The following is a 22,316-nucleotide window of genomic DNA, read 5'->3' on the forward strand; positions in this document are numbered from 1 at the left end:
ATCGCTTCTGGGTGGTGACACCCTCACTCCCCAAACTGAACGGGGTAAGGTGGGTAGCATAGCACTAATGGGACAGGAAAATGACACCTTGGGAATTGTATAAGCTATAGTTATTTTTCACTCTTTCAAAAAAAACTTTTATTCAGATTTGTACAATTCCTCTAGGCTTTTGAAGAGAAAAATAATTAGTTATCCTTCCCCTAAAAAAGACTTTATAGGCAAATACATTAAAAGACATTACATTAAATATTAATGCATCAAAACGTGGTATGAACACAGCAGGTTCATGGGGATTTTTAATGCATGATTAGTCCCTAAAGAAAAAGCATGGGAGAATGCTTAAGGAAGGGGCCACAGTGAAACTGCAAGTGTCTTAGCATAGCATCACATCACAGCCACTGAATAGTTATCTCGTACCTGGTAGTGCCTTGTTTTTACTGTTGTTTTTAATTTCAGTAAATCAGGTTGGACAGAGATTTCATTTCTTCATGTCTGAACTGGCATGGCGAGTGCCTCCCTCTCCCACTTGAGGCAGAAAGTGTTCTTATCCAACAAACGCTTTTTCTGAAAATTTCATTAAAGCTCAGACAATCTACAATAGCATCATTATTCTCTAGTATTATTTATTAGATAAAAAGCAAGTCTTCACTTCATTGGGAAGGCAAAGAAAGAATAACTGAAACTGTGTTTTTGAGCTAGTATCTCTGACAAATCTTCGTTGATGTTTTCATTCCAGATGCCCCATAAAGAGCTCCTAAGAAATTAGTAATTCATTCTCTAAACTCTCTAATTCTTTGCCTGCCTCACCTGCCCCATACCTTAGACAGGTGAAGTTTGATTATTAATAGATTCTGAGCCCTACCAGTGAATTCTCTCAGTGACATAAAGGAAGGGAGCATACTTCAAAGGGTTCAGGCAGGTGGCTGTTTGCTTCCAAATGACTTAAGATGCAAAGATATGTATTATTTTCAAAAATCTTGAACTTACTTTTAACTCTTTCCTATTAAACATATTTTCCATGTTTAGAAATTGGCTCAGAAATTCAAATGTCTATTTGGTTGAGAAAGCACCAAACTTTTTTTGCTTTCAAAATCCTAGCTCTCATGTCTGACTTTCCCACTTACATGTAAGCATCATCATGAAACAGACTCTAAAATTGCAGCGATGGTAACTGATGTGGTCATTGAGCTATAAGGACCTATGCCAGCCATCTGGCTAGCAGAATAGTGTCTTTTCCTTTTAAAGTTCTTTTTTACATAAAAGAAAAAGATTGGAAGCTACAGATGTAACAAACCTGATGGAAAACAAGAACAGTTTTAGAATAACAGCCTGCTACATTTAACATTTATTAACCTTAGTAACTTAAGCCTCTATGAGAAATAGATACTAAGCTATAAGACAACAGTATTTGAATATTCCATGTCAACAGAATAATTGATTCTCAGAGGCCATGTGCACACAAAAAGTCCTCAATACTTTTTGCAAGCTGGCAAGGTGATGAAAATATACTTTTTTGTTTTCTCCACAATTCCATTCAATGTCATTTTCTTCCTTCCTTCCTTTGGTTCATCTTCCAATGCAATAAAATACACTATTGATTTTATTGGTAAACTCTAACCTAGGATTATGATAAAATGGAACTCTCTGATAAAAAGAACAAGTGTAGGTTTTCACAAAGGTCTATCCTAAAATTCTGATGTCTGTTGAGTTTTACATAAGACAAGTTGGTTCTATTGTTTCTATTGGAAAATTTCAAACCTAAAACCTTATGGAATAGAAATCTGTAGTGAAACAGAAGCAACCAGCCCCCCAAATTCACTGGGTTTACTTTTGGCAAAAATAAAGTGCAACCAAGCAAGCACTCTAACCCTGGAAGGATGGCTTTTTAATAGCGCAAATAAGCAAAAACCTCAACCTGGCATAGTAATTGCATTTTATTCCTGCACCCACCTGTTTTATTTCTAAGCCTTATATTTAAATAGTCAAAGTGACCTAAATAGAATAAAGAGGCAGGAGGAGAAGGCAGACAAGCAGAAATGGGCAAGGTCAGCAGGAACATCTAGAGCAGGCCAGAATTTCACCAGCTAAGTGGGGAGTGATGGGGTCAGGAACCAGCCCCATTCTCTCATCTTCTATGGATTATTTGCAGGGAAGCGGAAAAGACATCACTTTGCAAATGTGTATTCATAAAGAAAGGAGCCTTGTATGGCACAGTTTAAAGCAAGAGAAAGGGCACAGAACAATATGCACATTGATTCCATTTAATAAAACAAAATAAATCAATACAACAAAAAACAAAGATACATGTGTATTGCCATATGCATAGTAAAAAGGTCAGAGAAAGACATACATTGAGTTATTCAGGGTCCTCTGAGGACTGGGGTGGGTGAGTGGGGCATCTGGAGGAGTGAGTAGTCTTTGATTTGACCTTGTAAATTTCCAGGAAGTATATAAAGGAAGGAAGGAAGGAGGGGGAGGGGAGGGAGTAGGTGGAGGTGGGAGGGCGGGCAGCACCATCTTGGATAGGTGGTGATGGCCGTCACAGTATTTAGTTAAAACAACCTTCCCCATATGGCTTCACTGTCCATTGTCTCTGCTGTCACCTCACTCTCTCTACCCATCTCTCTTAGCACCTCATCCTAGGAAGAAAGAGAAGAAAGTTGCTGAATTCAAGTCTCCTTCCCAAGATCTAGAGCACCTCTGACTCTGTGTGCTCACTTGATAGAGCTGATGGCAGGATTTCTAGTGGTCCCAGGTATTTCAGGGGTAGATATTTCAGGAAAATCCCACAGGTCACATCCCAATTCTGATGTAGAAAGCACAGCCTCTGTGTTACAGGCATGCAGAATTCAGGGAAAGACAAAATTTCAACAACCAAATAAGTATGACAGTTTAAACAAGTGCTTTATATAATAGCTGAAAATGGGAACAGGGAGCACATTTTCCCTACAGAATACAAATCCATGTGTCGTTATTTCTTTTTTTTTCTCTGCTCTTAACTTTTTCAGTTGGGAAAAAAAAAATAACAGTGATATTTGAAAACAAAAAAATATTCCAACACTAGCTTCAAGAGAGAGTCCTTGCACTACACAAACTCCTTTGAAAGGGAAGTGCAGCTAAGCAGGGTGCTAGAGGGTTTAGCTTTTCACCTGGCATTTCTGTAGGGCTCCACCTACAACCCATTAAAATCCAAAAGGACTCTTCCCTGATATGAAATCAGTAGTGCTGGGTACTTGAATTCTGGCCCCAGTAACCCAGCATCACACACAGAAGGGCCACATGGAGATGAGTCAGAAGCAAGGTGGGAACAGGAGAGGGAGCTGCACAATGATGTTGACAGAGGCCATCTAGAGACAACGCCACTCCACAACGACGGTGCTCAGACGACTGACAAATAAACCCCAACGCCAATCCTTACAGGAAAGGAGAGATCTGTGTGAGAAACTAAGTAGATCAGCTTCCCTGGAGCATTAAGACAGAAGCATAAAACTTTTTCTTTTCTTTCTTTTTTTTTTTTTTGATGACAGATCTGTTCCTTTATTGTTTGGGGTTAGTTTTTTCCTGGGAGAAGTGGAGTTACAATATTTGGACTCAGTGGCACAGACTGAACCCATGAAACTTATCAGGGGAGTCAGGGCAGGAAAATGAGAGGAATCTCCAAGATGAGCAGTCATTTCAGAGATCTGCTGCCTTAGTGGAACTGATGCAAGAAATTGCGTCAATTCATGTGATTAGAAATTAAAAATTTTACAGGATTTCTAACTAGAGAATTAGAAAAACCTCTAAGCAAACATCAGTTCATTCCGCAAAAGGTTTTTCCTAAGAAACTGCACAATTTCATAAGAACAGGGGCGGAGGAAGTGAGACAGGACAATTCAGACAAGGGGTAAGGTGAGAACCCAAGGGGTACATACAGACTCCTGGCCCATGTCGGGCAGAACAGATAGAATAACTGAGGGTCAGAGCCCAGTGGCTGTGTGAGTTTGCGCACACGTGTGCATGCATGTGTGTGCGGGCACGCGTGGGAGTGGCTGGGGGTGGTTCTTGGCGGGAAGGCTTCTCACCATTTCTCTTCCTTGCCTCCTCCTTTGTCACTTTCTGCTGTGCCATTACATTCTGGGGTGAGCGTCTCCCTGAGCTGGGCTTCCCTGATTCGTTGCTGATGACAGAGCCATTCTCACTGGGCGACCTGCTGGAGGTAACCATAGCAACAGGGGAGACGGTAAGTTTCAACTAGAGCAGCCGCCTCTCAAGGTTATTTTATTTGCACAGTTTAATGTCTGTAGCCTTTCTTTCCAGTTTAATGGACAAAGAGGAAACGATACAGAAAAAGAAAAAAACAAAACCACCCATACTACAGCGTGGGTTAAGCAGCTGGCTGCTCGGAAGTCCGTTTTGCAGTGCTCAGCCTGTAGAGTTCAGTGACTGCAGCCCTGGGTGCCCATCTCTGTTTCATTAACCACCACCCTGCCGTGACTACGGGAATGGTGGCAAGGGTGGCATCCATGCAGCATAGGCTGTTTTTAATACCCAGCGCTCTGGACAGTGTTGCAGAGTGTTTAAATCACATGGGAATTTCCAGGGACATGTATCACACGTGGTTCTCTTTGGCTATTGTCTTTACCACATAGACTTTGACTACAAAACATTCCGTTTCCAACTTTCAGTTTTCGGGCTGCTTTTCTCACTCCAAGGAAAGGCATCAATAAGCAAATTTCTGTAGCAAAAACTCAACTATGCCTTATTCTTTGCATAATACCCCATCACTAGGGGCTTCACTCTGTCAGACACATGCACACACACACACACACAAACATTCTCTCTCTAACTGTGGCAACTGCTACCCACTTACATTTTGATTTTGAGCTATTTGTTCATTCAGGAAATACGTTTCATTCATCCACTCTCTGCCAGACATACAGATATGTGGAGAATCTAAGATAGCACCCCATGCCCCCCAAGAGCTCCCCACCAGGGTCACCTACTGTGTACCAAGGACTTTACTGCGTGCTTTTAAAACTGCTAATGGATCATTATAATGAGCCACTGATTTGGTGACTGCCACCCTTGTTTAGCAAGTGAGGAACATGAAGCTCATGGAAGTGAAGTGTGTTGTCCAGGACAGAGTAGGAAAGTGGCGAATCAGCCCTGGAAGCCAGGCTCCCCCTCCTCCCACATCCCAGAACACCTTCCCTTTGCTGTCCCATACAATGACCAAAGATAAGGCAGCCCTTCACAGAGGGCAAGTCACAGAGCCTTCTTTCCTTCCTCAGGGCGGGACTCTCATCTTCTGGAACTCTGTCGGGGAATGGGATCCGGAGAGCCCCCACTGAGCCTCATGCTGCCTCTGGCCTCAGAACATGCCAGCCCGTGGGTCCGGCTGAGCATAAAGACTGCCTGCCTCCCCACTGTGGGAGACAAGCAAGAGGCAGGTATCTAGTGGCCTCTGTTCTTCTGTTGTCAATCGACCAGATTTAGAAAATAATGACATCTATCCCTGACAATGGAGAATTGTCTGGAATAAATGCACTTGATCAGTAGGCGAGCAGCTTCTCAACTGGAAGCTGTGTATCCTTCCGGATGCTCCTCTGCCTCCTCCTCCCTTCTCCCTCCTCCTCCCTTCTCCCCTCTGCCTCCCCTGGGAATTTCCAGTTCTCAGTCTGTACGCTGTAATACCCTAAAAGCCATGAACAATCAAAGTTAGGATCTCTACGGGATAAGGTAATATCTGCCAAGAACATTCCGTGGCACACTAAAGCCAAGTGGGACATTCCTCGCCAAAGTTCCCTAAATGTGGGAAATGCTCACTATATTCCTTCTTTGGAGATTCCTAATGCACCTTAGCATATCAAAGGCTCTGATCAGTTCTGTCACAGAGAGATTCATCTGGTCTCGTTTAACCCAACATTTCCAAATTTATTCGGTCACAATCTTTCTCACCTTAATACCTTTTAACATCATATAAAATGAGTAATACAAAGAATGTAGTCTGTGAAAACAAGGATCGGTACTAACTTGTTGAATATATGTTATTTTATTTACCCAACAGCTATTTGATTGCTGAGTGCTGGCTGTGCAACACCCAAACATAAAAGACACACACCCCTAGATTGTTTCTGGACTCTTCTGGTGAATGGCACCTACTCTCCCAACTGGTGGCATTGGGACAAAAGGCTTTAATTTGTGTCCAGAAAAAAAAAATAGGGAAGGAAAAGGCTTTTTATAACCTATTTCACATTCACAAAATACTGAATGATTGATTGATTGATTTTTTGAGAGTCTTGATCTGTCACCCAGCCTGGAGTGCAGTGGTGCAATCTCGGCTCACTGCAACCTCTGTTTCCCGAGTTCGAGCGATTCTCCTGCCTCAGCCATCAGAGTAGCTGGGATTACAGGCGCCCGCCGCCATGCCAGGCTAATTTTTTAGTATTTTTAGTAGAGCTGGGGTTTCATCATGTTGCCCAGGCTGGTCTCAAACTCCTGACCCCAAGTGATGCATCTGCCTCAGCCTCCCAAAATGCTGGGATTACAAGCATGAGCCACCGAGCCTGGCCCGAATGGTTTTTGTAGCATTTTCACACCATTTCCCTCATTTGATCCTGAAACAATTTTCTGGCTGCTCCTCTCACTCCAAGGAAAGGTGTTAATGAGCAAATTTCTGTAGCAAAACCCAACTCTGCTTTACTCTTTGCTTCTGTTTATAGACACGTTTACAGGGAGTCATCAAGTCAAAACTTCTGTTCAAAAATAGAGTGAGATTTGTGCCTGTGTGTTTGTGCATGCGTGTCTACTCACATGACAGTGACAAAAGTGTTTTTGAAAGCAAGAAAGTGTCACCTGCGAGGCTGCAGTTTGAGGCTACTGAATACAACAGTCCCCATTCTGAGGACATGGAGCTGGGAAGAACATTCTCGGGTTGAGGATTAATCAACTGCCGAACATGGCATGAATCACGGCCAATCACTACACTGAAGTGCCCTTTGCAAACAGCTGTAAATGGTTGATTCTCCATCCTGGCCCAACAATCCCAGTCATACATCAACAAAATAGCCTCACCAAGACCCTACACTGGAGGAAAAGGACCCAGAACACCCATCTGGCTGTCTGGAAGTGACTGAACCCTCAGAGTTCAGTGCTAAAATAATTCATAAAAATTGAGGTATCTTAATAACCATCAAACCACCGGTTTCTCCTGGTTTTCACTTGAGAAACTTCTTGGATCATCTAACAGACCCATTCTGAGAGGGCATGCAGTCTTTATCTAGCAGGAATGAGAAAAATGATGTGGCAAGATGGGGAAGCCAGAAACATAAGATTCATTAACGGGTTTTCTCTTGACTTTGATGTTTTGAAAATCTTTTCAAATGATCAGAGACTCCCGTGGTCAGCTGGACTTCAACAGAGAGGTTTCTCTTACAGCTTTGGCAATGATCTAACCAGCCCTTAGTAAAATCATATTTTTATGCTAAAATTATGAAAGTGGCCGGGCATGGTGGCTCAAGCCTGTAATGCCAGCACTTTGGGAGGCCAAGGTGGGCAGATCACTTGAGGTCAGGAGTTCGAGACCAGCCTGGCCAACATGGTGAAACTCCATCTCTACAAAAAAAAATACAAAAATTAGCCAGGCATGGTGGCACATGCCTGTAATCCCAGCTACTCGGGAGGCTGAGGCAGGGGAATTGCTTGAACCCGGGAGGCAGAGGTTGCAGTGAGCTGAGATCTTGCCACTACACTCCAGCCTGGGCAACAGAATGAGACTCTGTCTCGAAAAAGAAAAAATTATGAGCAAATATAGAAATCCTTCAGGAATATAGATATCTTCTTCCTCTGTATTTGTTTCATCAGTTAATATTTCCTATTAAAAATTTGAGGGTAATTGATTAGCAAGAGTAGATTCCTTGCTAATCCACTAAGTGCTTATTCTAAAAAAATTTAAAGAAAACTTTACGCAATTTAAATTATTTAACTAGAATGGGTGAAAAATAATTTTTATTCTTCCTGAAAGTACTATGTTCATATCCTAATTTTAGTAACACTATTTATTTTCAGTGTCCTCTAAATAGGTGATAAATAAGTTATTAACAAGCCTTTGTTGTATTTGGCAAAGATCATGATGAAAATAATAGCTGTAGGTAATACTACTTGCAAGTCAATTCAGGTAAATCATCTATTGCTTCTCTGACATTTCAGCTCTGCTCTGCTTATGCTCTCTCATGTTGGGTGCATGATTGCAGTAATGGTCCTAATTTGTTTGTACATCTCTTGGTCCTAATTTGTTTGTACATCTCTGTCAACAAGCTTTGGGTAGTCTTCTCTTATGCTGAGTCTGGACTCGACCATGAGACTTGCTTTACCCAAGAGGACAGTAACAACCACGACACAAGCAAAGAGTTGAGAAATGCTTATGCTTTGGGTGTTTTTTGTTTTTCTTGCTGCCCTGCAACCACATTGTGAAAAAGCCAGGACTAGCCTGCTAGAGGATGAGAAACCATATGAACAAAGGCCCTTGCTACCTGGGGTATTCCTGATAAGATTAGTATCAACAAGTCAGCCGAGCTGATCTGTCACCTGACTGGAGATGCATAAGCAGGCCCAGCTAAGGTCAGCCAAGCCTAGCTGAGACCAGAAGAACCATCCAGCTGAGCTCAGCCCAATGCGCTGACCCACCAAAATAATGAGCTAAAAAAAATGGTTGTTGTTTTAAGTTATTAAGCTTTGGAGTGGTTTGTTATGGAGCAATAGATAACTAATCCACATGCCCCAACCTTCTTTCCTACACAAGCTGAAATCCAACCCTCTGTTCCTCTGTACCTCTTTCTGAGGTACCAAGAGTTCTTGGAAGAAAATATGCAGTCTTGTTGCTTGATTCCAGTACAAAATGTGGGTAATTGATACAGATGATCCCTCCTTCCTTCTCAAATTACTTCCTTCTCTTGGCTTCTTGGATCTTACTCTCTCTTTGTTCTTCTCATGCCTTTCTTCCTGACACTATTCCTTTTTCTTTGTTGATCCTTCCCCATATTCTGGACCTCTAATCATGACAATGTTCCAGGGTTCAGTTCTTGGATGTTTTCTTTTATCTGTACTCTCCTAGGTGATCCTTCCCAGTCTCACAGAGTAATTACACACTGACCACTCCTACATTTATATTTCTACCCTGGACCACTTCTCTAAACTCCAGACTCAAGGTTAACTGAGTTCTCAACATCTCCACTCATATACCTAACAGGCATCTCAAATGTAACATGTCCACACTCAAACTCTTGACTATCCCCTACAAACTACTTCTCCTCCAGTATCCCCCAACACAATAAATGGCAAATTCACTCCTTTCCACTTCTGTCACTCCACAAGAATCTATCAGCAAATCTTTTCAGCTGTTCCTTCAAAATATCTCTAAACTCCAACCACTTCTCACACCATCCTATGACACCATCGTCTCTCACCTAGGTCATGGCAGTAGCCTTGTAAAGGGTCTCCCTGCATCTACTCTGCATCCCTACAGTCTGTTTGCCACACAGCAGCCAAAATGAGTCTGTTGTATTTATTTTATTTTATTTTGAGACAAGCCCTCACGCTGTCATCCAGGCTGGAGTGCAGTGGCACAATCACAGCTCCCTGCAGCCTTGAATTCCTGCGCTCAAGCCATCCTCTCACCTCAGCCTCCCCAGTAGCTGGGACTACAGGTATGCACCACTGCACATGGCTAATATTTTTTATATAATTTTATTTTGTAGAGACGAGGTCTTGCTTGGTTGCCCACGCTGGTCTCAAGCTCCTGGCTTCAAGTGATCCTCCTGCCTCGGCCTCTCAAAGTGCTGGGGTTACAGGTGTGAGCCATGCACCCAGCCCAAAGTGAGCCTATAAAACTGCAAGTCACATCATGTCATTGCTTTTCTCAAAACCCCCCAATGACATCTGATCTTTATTCACAATAAAATCCCAAGTCCTGATTTTGGTCTGTAAAGCCTGACATAATCAACCTCCAGCAACTTGCCAGACTCATCTGCCACCACTTCCTCCCGAGTTCATGCCAGCCCCCTTGATCCTGCTTTTCTTTAAGCATGTCAAGAAGTTCCCTCCTCTGGGCGATACACAAACTGTTCCATCTGCTTGGTACATTCCTCCTGCAGATAACCTCATGGTTTATACCTCATTTCAATCAGGTCTTTCTCAAATGTCACTTTATCAAAAAAGTCTTCCCTAGCTTCCTAGCTAAAATAGCACTATGTCTCCTTCTCCATTTCTCTATCCCTTAACTGTGCTTTGGTTTTCTTCTCTGTACTCATCACCACCTGATCCAGAAACAGATTTACCTGTTTCTCTATTTGTTTATTATCTATCTCTCCTCACCAGATTGTAAGCGGCCCGAGAACAGTAACTTTGTCTTGTTCACAGCAATATCCCCAGTGCCTGATAAACAGCAAATGATCAATACACATGTTAGATAAAAGGAGGGGAGAAAGGAAGGAGACATGGATGATGTAGTTTTTTCAGTCTCCATAGTGGTCTCAGGCAACAAGGAAAAAGGGAGTTGGCAACGCATGTTGGTTTAGCCAGCCAATGGGGCTTGCCATAGGGTTCATTACCTCTTTATAAGGCTATTGCAAAGTCCTTACAATGAGTCTCTTGGCCTCTAAACTAACCTCTCCCATCTCTCATCCACACTGCCATCAAAGTATCCTTCTAACATATAGGCTAACATCATTATCTTCCAAAAGACCTTTCAGTGGCTCCCCGTTGCCTAGATAATAAAGGTCAGATGCCTTAGCCAGGCAGTCAAGACTTTCCAAAATTTTAATTTATCTTCTGGTTTCATTCTTCACTACACCCAGCCACTATGAACTCTAAACTCTGGTGACACTCACCATTTAGAGAACATACCTGTCCCTCTTCTCTCCCCACTCTTTTTAGACTGGATGCCCTTATATCTTCCCACCTATTCAGATCCCACTCACTTTTCAAGGCTCAGCTAAAGGATAACCTTCTCCATGAGGCTTTCCCTGTTTAGAATTAAGTTCTTCCTCCTGTCTTTACTACAGCCCTGCAGTCTCCAGTGCAGGCACCGACACCTCATCCTCGGTATTCCAGTTATTTATCTCTCTGCCTCCTCCATCATGAGACTCCTGGGGTCACAAATCAATCTTACACATTTTTGTAGTCCTAAAGGGATGTCTTCAAAGTGCTCTGCTTATAGTATAAACTAAATATATGGTTTTGACTGAAATCAGAAACTGCTATTGAGAAATTGCCAGATAAAATACAACTATACTGAAAGGCACTGCTTTTAATATAAGTTTAAAATATAAGTGTGACATCAGTGCTAAATTTGCTATAGTAAATATAAGAACTAAATCTCTGCTGTTGTGGTTATCAGAGACACAAAACTTTACAAAGGGTAGCCCAGGCTAGGCGGGTATTGTGATTCTCATCATCTCATCTCCTTTAGTCTCTTTTCAAATATTCAAAATGAGCATGAAGGGGAATTTTTAAAGAGAACCGTGGAATTAACTTGAGGGCATCAGCTTTTCTCATCATCAATTATTCTCTTGCTGACACAGAGAGGCAGAAGTCGGCCCCGTGCCTACCTCTTCCTGGTTTCAGTGGATTTGGCGGTCTTGATGGTGCTTCCATCCTGAGCGACGTCTCTTTCCTGAGGAGCGTCTCTAATGGGCAGTGGGAGAACCACCGTCTCCTGAGTCACAGGGATGACCTCCTCATCTGCCCCTTGCTGGCCCAGGTGTTGCTTGGCATAATCAAAGCCTTGCACAGGCTGCAAAGAGGAAACAGATTTGCAGTCGTATTTCTAGTGAAGTGTGACTCTAACCATGGCTTTAAGAGATGACGGGCAGCAAAAAGATGGGACCAAACTTAGCTTTCTAATTAATAAACAAGAGTTAACCCAAATCCCCATCATTATTTCCATCTCTTCAAAATCAGAATCCATGTTAATTCCATCCAGCTACAGAATCTCTACAGATAAGACTTGTTCAGAAAAATGAAGACTGTAAACAACATGTAAACAGGTGTTTAAGAACAAACCTCTTTCAAAGATTTTAGACCATGAATTTTAAGTCAATGGATGCTGTAAATGAGAAACAACTCAATTAATACATTAAATAGGTCCTGTGGATCACCTCCTGCCTGGAAATGTTTGGTCACCCCTTCACTCCATTCTCGTATAGCTTTATGTGTAATAACACATGTGTGACTTTGCCAAGCCACTTGAACTCTCAACCTCAATTTTTTCATCTGAGAACTGAAGATAATCTTAGCTCCTTTACCTCTACCACCCTTGAGTATTAAAGTGGATCACAGATCTGAACACAGAGGGAAATGTGTTATAACATGTGAAGCCGTACAATCATTAATAATGAAATGGAATTTATGGAGTCATTCTTTAATCCAGACTTCTCCCTTAAGTAGGCTGGCTCTCCTATAATGCATTCCTGGGAAACTGGCAAGGTTTTATTGCACAGTGTCTGAAATCCCAAGTGCATAAGGCAGCTCTGAGGAAAATCCAACAGACATCTAGCAGTGTGGTAATAAAAACCAAGACACATATTTAAACAATTCCTGAAAGTGTCTCCATTCTGCTTTACACCCCAAAGCAATACAATACAGATTTGAGGCAGGACAGTGTGGTGGGTAAAAGTGGCAGTTTCAAAAGCAGATTGCCTGGGTTCAAATCCCGACTCTGTCATTCATTAGCTGTGTGACCTTGGGTAAGTTACTGAAACTCTCTGCACATCAGTTTCTTCATCAAGCTTAAAAGATGGCCATTGTTATTACGTTAATTGGAGATAATAATAGTATAAACAGGATAAAATTTATATGTTTGTGAGAGCAACATGTAACCACTGTTAAGGGGATGCTGTAAGGATTAAATAAGAAATTCAAGTTCAGAATTTAGACAAGTGCCTAGCCAATAGTAAGTGCTCAATCAATATTAGTTATTACTTTTGCTTTCCTGATAAATCATAGTCCAGGTGAAATGGACAGCAGTGATTTTTTTCAAGAAAATCTGCAGACGAAATTCAACCTCTGTCATTTAGAGTATATCAGAACTTGATATGATCAGAAGCCCCTCCTTCAGCAGCTAATTTTTTTTTAATTATACTTTAAGTTTTAGGGTACATGTGCACAAAGTGCAGGTTAGTTACATATGTATACATGTGCCACGTTGATGTGCTGCACTCATTAACTCGTCATTTAACATTAGGTATATCTCCTAATGCTATCCCTCCCACCTCCCCCCACCCCACAACAGGCCCCGAAGTGTGATGTTCCCCTTCCTGTGTCCATGTGTTCTCATTGTTCAATTCCCACCTATGAGTGAGAACATGCGGTGTTTGGTTTTTTGTCCTTGCGATAGTTTGCTGAGAATGATGGTTTCCAGCTTCATCCATGTCCCTACAAAGGACATGAACTCATCCTTTTTTATGGCTGCATAGTATTCCACGGTGTATATGTGCCACATTGTCTTAATCCAGTCTATCATTGTTGGACAATTGGCTTGGTTCCAAGTCTTTGCTATTGTGAATAGTGCCGCAATAAACATACGTGTGCATGTGTCTTTATAGCAGCATGACTTATAATCCTTTGGGTATATACCCAGTAATGGGATGGCTGGGTCAAATGGTATTTCTAGTTCTAGACCCCTGAGGAATTGCCACACTGACTTCCACAATGGTTGAACTAGTTTACAGTCCCGCGAACGGTGTAAAAGTGTTCCTATTTCTCCATATCCTCTCCAGCACCTGTTGTTTCCTGACTTTTTAATGATCGCCATTCTAACTGGTGTGAGATGGTATCTCATTGTGGTTTTGATTTGCATTTCTCTGATGGCCAGTGATGATGAGCATTTTTTCATGTGTCTTTTGGCTGCATAAATGTCTTCTTTTGAGAAGTGTCTGTTCATATCCTTCACCCACTTTTTGATGGGGTTGTTTTTTTCTTATGAATTTCAGCAGCTAATTTAGCTAAGGGATACAACAGGAAGGTTCCAGCGGATTTAACAATCCAGTCTAGAACTGTGACCTAACCTGTCAAATCTCACCACTGTGTCTCAGAACAGGATGGAGTTTTATTGCTAACTCCAACAAGGCTTTTTTATTTGAGGCTGTCTATAGCTTTGCCATGGACAGCTCCCCCAGTTCCCTGAGAAACTCACTCTGGGAAGTATGATCACCCCCTTCTCTTCTCTGAGACATACACTCTACCTATGTGGTGATCAGTGACATTCTGAGGCCAGGACCTGGGACTGCATTTCTGAAATAGTGTTTGCTGAGGGAAGGTGGTCTCTGTTCTTTTCCCTCCCTGTCCTTGGCCTATAAGAAACACAAGAGAGCCTTCAAGTAACTTGGTAATGTCTCTCAAATACTGAATTGCCTGCTCCTTCCATAACCAATTGGTCACCAATTAGATTCAACATCTGAAATGTTTCTGGAAGCTGACTTTTTCTCCCCAGGTCCACTGTTTCACTATTTCCTGCCTCGGTCTTGTTGCTTCCAATTTAGCTCCTTTCCAGGCCTCCCCTGATGAGCTTCCAAAATTATCTCCCTTAAAACACATGTGGTTGCGTCACTCTCTCATTTAAAATATGAAGGGCCTTGAATGTCTCCCCAAATGCTTTGGCGAGGCATTCAAAGCCCTTCACATGCCAGCTGAACCTGCCTGCCCAGTCTCATGTCCTGTTAGCCCCTTTTGTAGCACACCCTCACGCCCCCTATTAACCTATTCAGTTTTGTTCCAACGATAGGGACTGTCCTTGGTGCTGAACATACAAAGTTAAATAACTGGTTCCTCACCCTTAAGGGGCTCAGTTTCAGCCTCATTTGATATTAATGGCACAGTACTAAAGACAGTACACAACTTACATTATTGCATCTTCACTATAGTTCAAGAAGGTAGGTATTATCATGAGTTCCCAGTTTACAGATGAAGCAACTGAGGTTTAGAGAGGTTAAGCAGCTTACCCAGGCTCACAGAGCTGTGACGGAGTCAGCATTTAAACCTAGGACTATGTGACCCAGAGCTGGAACATCTAACCACTATTTGATGAGTCTTCCCACAGCCCTTCCTTTCCTTCTGCAGCTTCCTATCTTGGTTAGCATCTCCTGCCATACATGGCCTGGCTCCTGTGCAACACTCCTGGCCTGTCTGTGAGGAAGCGGGAGGCTCCAATAGCAGCTAAGACTTCCCAAGAACCTAATGATAGGGAAAGCTGGCTGTGGTCCCATCTCCTGCTTTCTCTCTCCTCCCTCTGGATTTCGCCCCTTACCTTTCACACTGGGTTAAAGTTATCCACTGGATACTTCAGGTGATTGGGTCAATGATGGATATACACAAAGAGAGACATTAAGGAATTCCAAGCTTAAAAGGTTGCCATTGTTATTAGGTTAATTACACCTGGGTTATTAATCACAACAATCCCTGTGTATGTTTGGTACTTACAGCATGCAAAACACTGTTATCTCATCTCATCCTCCAACAAACCTGTGAGGTAAGCAAGGCAAACATCACAGCCTTCATTTCACAGATAAGAAAACAAAGCTCAGAGAGGTTCAGTGACTTGCCCAAGATCACACAGCTAAGTGGCGCAGGACTACTACTCCCTCACTCTTCTGACTCCCAGGGTAGCGGTCTTTTAGCTTTCAACTGGAAAATTACCTGAGATTAATCAATTGCCCATTAGACACATCAGTGACTCCTAACCCCAATAATAAAATATCATGAAGTAGCTATAGTTACTTCAATTAGTTTTATAAAATTATCAAATCAAAATAATCTCCAATAATTTCAATGGCAGATACACTGCCAAGACCTTTTAAGAAAAAAAGCATGGGTAACAATAAAAGCCAACTTACAGGTAGTATTTATTATGTACTAGACATATCTCAAAGTGATGTACATCTATTAACTCACTTAATCCTCACAACACTCTATACGATTATTGTTATATCTCCATTTTACAGATGGAAAAATTGAGGCACAGAGGTTAAGTAACTTTCCTAATGTTTAACTTTCCTATTGTTGTTCCAACGACAGGGACTGTCCTTGGTGCTGAACATATAAAGTTAAATAACTGGTTCCTCACCCTCAAGGGGCTCAGTTTCAGCCTCATTTGATATCAATGGCACAGTACTAAACACAGTACATAACTTTTCTCATTGCATCTTCACTATAGTTCAAGAAGGTAGGTATTATCATGAGTTCCCAGTTTACAGATGAAGCAACTGAGGTTTAGAGAGGTTAAGCAGCTTACCCAGGCTCACAGAGCTGGGTAAGTTATCCTATAGGTATCCTATAGATAGTATCCTACAGATAGTAGTGGGAAAGAGGAAACAGTTGGCTGTTCTTAGGGGGTGACTGGCCTGTCCCAAGCAGATGTTCATGCAAAAGATTACAGACCCTCCAAGCTCCATCCTGCATCTGGATATGGTCCTATCCACCCTCTTCTAAGGTGGTCTCTTCCAGGGAAACATGATCTCTTCAATTCTATGAAGGGAAAAACTAGAAAAATGGCTGGACATCCAATGACAGAGTAAAGGGAAGTGAACTAGGAAGAAAGGAGGTGACAAAAGTAATGATGCTGGCCCTCTTGCATTTATCATTTTTCACCATTCTACCTGCAGAAGCCCACCTGATAACAATGGGAATGGGGTAGTCCATAGTACCTTGTCTCTGAAGAAGGGTAAGGGTATCCATACCCTGGTCTCAGCTCCCGGGAAAGCCACACTCACCTCCTCTGCTTAGCATGTTAAGTTTATTACTGAGTCTCAAGAAGGATCCCCGGGACTGCCCTCTGGCACTATAGCCTGAATTGTAAAGATGCAGCGATGTCCCCAGGACTGTCCTCCTAGTCTAAGGATTGGTGGTGAAGGCTAACTTTTTTCTTCTGCCTCGTCCTTTGACATTAATTGAATTCTGTTCACACACACAAGGTGGTGAGAAGTGATGCAGGAAGCTCTCTCCTCTCTCCAACACTGCAGTGTCCCTGGGTTGTAACGGCAGAAAAACTGCAGTAAGCAGGAGGCAGTTCCACTCTGCTGGTTTCCCATGATAAAAGGGCTTTGGGAATCAAAATATGTAGCCCAGCCTCATGGAGGGGGAAAACAACCAGCTCCACCGCACACAAGTGAATTCAGTCATCTCATGGAACATAAATTTGCTTGATGTTCAATGTCAGCCAGGTATCTCACAAAGCCCAATGTACAGGGTAGGACACAGAAGGAGCTACGGAAAACCACAAACACTAATCCGTCCTAGCTCCAGACAGCCTTCAAGCCAGAAGCTATGTGGAAATCATGTGTTGCCCAACTCATTTTGGCAGATTAGTACAATTTTGGTTTAATCTATAACATAAATATGCCCCTTACAATCTCAGTATGGCATGTTTTGTATTCCTGGATGCGGGTACAGTTAGATTCTGGGTTATTACCATTATGTCTAAAAGGCTCTTGTAACTAAGCTGAGATGGAGATGAAATACACACTCTTTTTTATTTTTTTTATTTTTTGAGACGGAGTTTTGCTCTTGTTGCCCAAGCTAGAGTGCAACGGTGCGACCTTGGGTCACTGCAACCTCTGCCTCCCAGGTTCAAGCAATTCTCCTGCCTCAGCCTCCTGAGTAGCTTGGATTACAGGTGTGTGCCACCACACCCAGCTAATTTTATATTTTTAGTAGAGATGGGGTTTCTCCATGTTGGTCAGGCTAGTCTCTAACTCCTGACCTCAGGTGATCCGCCTGCCTCAGCCTCCCAAAATGCTGGGATTACAGGCATGAGCCACCACGCCTGGCCGAAATGCACACTCTTGGAAGAGTTTCACCTTGCACTTCTTGGGCAATTCCCAATGTACACTTCTTACCAACATCCTGCTGTGTCTGGGAAGCAGGTGCCTTTGTGTCAACTGAAACAGAACAACTCGCTTTGGCATTTGGCTCTTCAGTAGACAGTATCTAAACAAGCTGCAGCATCAAAACAGGTGTATCAGTTTAACAAACAATAAAAATCCTTTGATTTCTTTTGCTGAAGTGAGGTGTGATCATCAAGAAAGAACTAAGGCATGCGTTACCCCCGCAAGGACGATCTCCACGGCCGACATGCATTCCAATGGCTCTGGAATATGAGGGGTAGTTTGCTATTTCACTCCTGCACAGGTAGACAAAGCTCAGATCTTCAGAGCTGGAAGAGGATTCTACCTGCCAAATCTCAGGGTTCAGGTAGGTGTATAATGGAGAAAATGCTCCAAGACTCGGATGTGAGCCTCAGTCAGCCCTCTGCTGCTAGCATGACTTTGGACAAACCCCAAAGTCTCTCCTTCCCTTGAGTGTTTTGGCAGTAAAATGAGGATAATAAAACCTTCCCTGACTACGAGCTACCTCATAGGGCTGCTGTGATGAACAAACGAGGTGACAGACCTCAAGGAGCCCAGCAAATTGTAAGGCATTATTTAATCATCGGGTATGACAGTTAGTATATTTCCCTCATGGAATATCATGAAGGGAGCAATGTGACCGGAAAATCAGCCTGCAGCATGTCCTAGTCCATTTCTTTCCCAGTCACTGGAGGTGGGTGGTGCAGAGATGTGGAGGCCGCAGTGGGTGGATGGGGCTCCAGGACAGGTTTCAGTGGAGCCACTGAACGGGGGTTTTCTGGCCACCCAGCCAAAGCCCTGCAGCTTCTCCATCATGGTGGCCTCTGAAGATGTCACTCCAACCAAGCATGTGCTCCAGAGAGCCTTGCATTAGGAGCCAAGAGACTTTGTCTAAGTCAGTTCGGGCTGTTGTAACAAAACACCACAGACTGGGTGGCCTATAAATGACAGAAGTTTATTTCTCACAACTCTGGAGGCTGGGAAGTCCAAGATCAAGGTGCCAGGATGGTCAGAGGTGAGGGACCTCTTCTGGGCTGCAGGCTGCCAATGTCTTTGTGTCTTCACATGGAAGAGAGCTCTCTAGGGCCTCCTTTCTAAGGGCATTAACCTCATTCCTGGAGGTTTCACTCTCATGACCTAATCTCCTCCCAAAGGCCCTATCTCCTAATACCATCCTATTGGGGGTCAGAATTTCAACATATATATCTGTGGACCACAACGTTCAGAACATAGCAGACCTGATTCTACCATCAGTTCTGCTACTTACCAACCATATGACCTTGAAAGAGTTACTTTTCATGGGTGAAAGGAGGGAGTCTGATTACATTATCTCTAAAATCCCTTTCAGGTCTCTTTAGCTTGTAGTTTTCTATGCCTCGGTTTCCTCATCTGTAAAATAATAGTCCTTCCTCCAAGGGCAGCTGTGAGAATTAGAGAGCTGCTGTATATAAAGCGCTTGGAAGCACTGATGGCAGAATGGGCATCAGATAACCACGAACCATCAGGTCCTGAGACCAAAAGAAAGGATCTCCTTCAAAATGAGGACCTGCCCTGATGTTTCTGCAGGCTCTGGCAATGGCCTCAAAAGGCAAGAGGGAAAGGCAGGCCGAGCTCCTGCAGGCCTGTCCTCCTGCCCCTCTCCCCACCACTTCCATATACCTTTGCTCTCTGCGGCAGGTTTATCATGGTGTCAGGCTTGAAGTCGTTCTTGTTCTTCCTGCAGAGCACGGCAGTGATGATGATGATGATGACCGTGACCACGGCAATGGGCGCCAGCACCGCGGCGATGATCCACAGGTTATTGGGCGGGTTCTTCACCACGGCTGTGGGAAAGAGCCAGCAGGAGGGACATGACAAGCAACACTGGGAAGAGGAAAGCAACCCAGGCATAACCCCCCACCCTAGTCCCAAGTCCTGGACAGAAGGACGTGGGAGGTTAAGAGGGTTTGGGGTTAGAAAGCCTCCACCTCTGCAGCTGTGTGACCTTGGGCAAGTGACTTAAGCTCCCTGAGTCTCAGTTTCCTCATCTGTAAAATGGGCTGTCACTTTGTAGTGTTTTTGGTGTGGTCTCTAGTAGTTGCTCAGTAAATGCTAGAGTTCACCACTACTGAGAGGAAGAGGAGAAAAAGATGGATCAGTAACAATTTTCCCCAGGGGTGACATCCACAAGTCAAAAGAAAAGTGAAGCTGAGAAATGTGCAGATTAGAAATGTGTGCTGGAATCAAGAGGCAAAAGCCACAGAGAAATGACTCTCAATATTGTAGTGTAGTCACCCTGAGAGTGAGCAACGAGTAAAATGTAACATGAGCAGATGGATCTCCCCCAGAATAGCTGGCTGGGAGCTTGGAAATGCCTCGGTCTAGTCAAAAGACTCAGGCTGTTCTCAGAACCAGAGTAAAGAAGAGCAACCAAAGTGATTGGCAGCAGGAAGAATGTGCTATTAAAACAGTAGGTGTCTCGGGGCGAGGGGGCTGGGATGAATTAACTGGAAAGGGCAACAGGGTGATGGTCATGCTCTGCATCATGATAGAGAGTTGCGTTACATGGGTGTATACATTTGCCAAAGTTCATCATATGATTTACTAGAGACAGGAAAAAGTATTGACAAGTTAAAAGGAGAAATTCCTTCTCCATGGTAGGTTTGGTCTAGTTTAAATTAATATATTGGCAATCTGGTTTATACATCAAACTCTTGTAAGCCTGGTTAGCATGAGTTGATCTTCCTGATCCTGCTGAACTTGGGGGCTAACTAGGCAAAACTGAGGCCCAGACCCTAGAATATGAACACCCCACCAGTAAGTGCCACGTGGTGAGACCTGCCTAAGGAGCCAGCCAGTCTTCCTCTCTGATTTCAACCAAGCCCTGACATCAAGTGGTTCCTCATTAGCCAAGATCTACCTCTCACTTGACTGCCCTTAGGCTCAGGATACTATTAGTACAGAAGAGCTTCTTCTCCACAGTTTTTATCAATCGGTGATTAATCACATTATTAACTTCTGAAAACAGCTCATTAGATAATATGTTTCTGTTGACATTAAACACTTAATTGCTCCTGCTTTTAGTAATTCAGTATTTATATGTGAGTATTCTGCCATTAACATAAAGCTTATAGCTTCTGTGAAAAATATCAGTATGCCTCTTTATCGTTATTTTATCCTGATGGAGAAAAATGTACAGTGTATCAGTATATACCCTAAATAAATACATGCTATTTTTTTATTAGCAAGAATGTTCAGCTTTTACCCAGTTTTATTGTTTTAGTGGAGGTGCTTCTTCTTGGTGCAGTATGTAAAATCCCCTCACCTTCATTTACATAAACAGAAAAGATTTTATCTTAGACACATTAATAAATTCATTTAACAGTCAAAACAAGAGTAAAGTTAGGTCAACTAAAGTCATCCAAACTCAATGTCGTGTTCATTGGCGTAATCACCTAAAAGTACAAAGTCATGCCTAAAGGTGAAAAGGAATGAAGGGTTATTTAAATTGCAAGAATTTCAGTAGAGGGCTGATAGGAAAACCCATTTCCTGAGTGCCTACTGTGTGTTAGGCGCTGTGATAGGTCCTTTGCCTGCATGCTTTTCTCATCCCCAATATGCTGATGAGGAAACTGAGACCCAGAGAGGTCAAACGTTTCTATGAAAAGTCACTTCTCTGAAATAAACAGTTAAAGTCGGTTCCGAGTTAACACACATGAATAGAAGTACGTGCTTATATGCAAGCGTAAACACACACACACACACACACACATACACACAGTATTTGTCAGAAGGAATGAAGTCAAAGAGTCCAAATAATCTAACACAAAATAAATCGTTCTCACGTACAGCAAATGTTGAAAGGAGAAGGCATCCATTCAAGTGTTTCCAGTTTGTTTTTGTGGCCGTCACCTATGTCTCAAATATTAGAGCTCATAACTGGGGTGACTGGATGCAGGAGAGAGTCCTCCCAGGGCCCAGCGGCTGGCTAGTGCTCAGTCCACATGGTTCTCCCACCAAACCCTCCGGTGGCTTCTCTTCCCAGTGGGGGCCCAGCCCGTGAGGCCCTAGTGACCATGGCCGCTCTTCCGTGCCTCTGATCTCACAGCTACGACTCTGCTCCCTTAATGACCTCGGTGCTGGGTGTCAGACTGTCTTCTCCCTGCCTGGAACCTGGCCCCCAGATATCCTCAGGGACCCTTGCCTCCCTCCCTTTCTTCAGGTGATCACTCAAGGGTTACTTCCTCAGTGATTCTCTTCTTGACCCCCCAACAATTTAAAATTGCAACCACTACCTTCTCAACATGTCCTAGCCCTTCCCTGCCCAACTTTTCTCCATAGCACTAATTAGCGTCAAACATGTTACTTATTTATTTAGTTTCTTTGATCTGCCCACCCTAGAACATAAGCTCCACAAGGGCAGGGACTTTTGTCCACTTCATTCACTGCTGTATCTCC

General features: G+C 43.1%; 1 protein-coding gene across 4 annotated transcripts in view; it reads right to left on the minus strand.

Annotated features, from left to right (window-relative positions):
• The window catches only part of KIAA1549L (KIAA1549 like), a 302,953-nt gene that overhangs the window by 64,336 nt on the left and 216,301 nt on the right, over positions 1-22,316 (minus strand). For 3 of the 4 annotated variants that reach the window (XM_054437742.2, XM_054437739.2, XM_054437740.2), the window contains exons 11-13: positions 19,539-19,702; positions 11,589-11,773; positions 4,065-4,192 (exon numbers count right to left, since the gene is read on the minus strand). In XM_054437742.2, the coding sequence (XP_054293717.1) occupies positions 4,065-4,192; positions 11,589-11,773; positions 19,539-19,702 (477 nt within the window). The remainder of the gene's footprint in view (positions 1-4,064; positions 4,193-11,588; positions 11,774-19,538; positions 19,703-22,316) is intronic. The other variant, XM_054437741.2, reaches the window with a different exon arrangement.

Source organism: Pongo pygmaeus, chromosome 9, assembly GCF_028885625.2.
Source record: "Pongo pygmaeus isolate AG05252 chromosome 9, NHGRI_mPonPyg2-v2.0_pri, whole genome shotgun sequence".
Classification (NCBI taxonomy): Eukaryota; Metazoa; Chordata; class Mammalia; order Primates; family Hominidae; genus Pongo; species Pongo pygmaeus.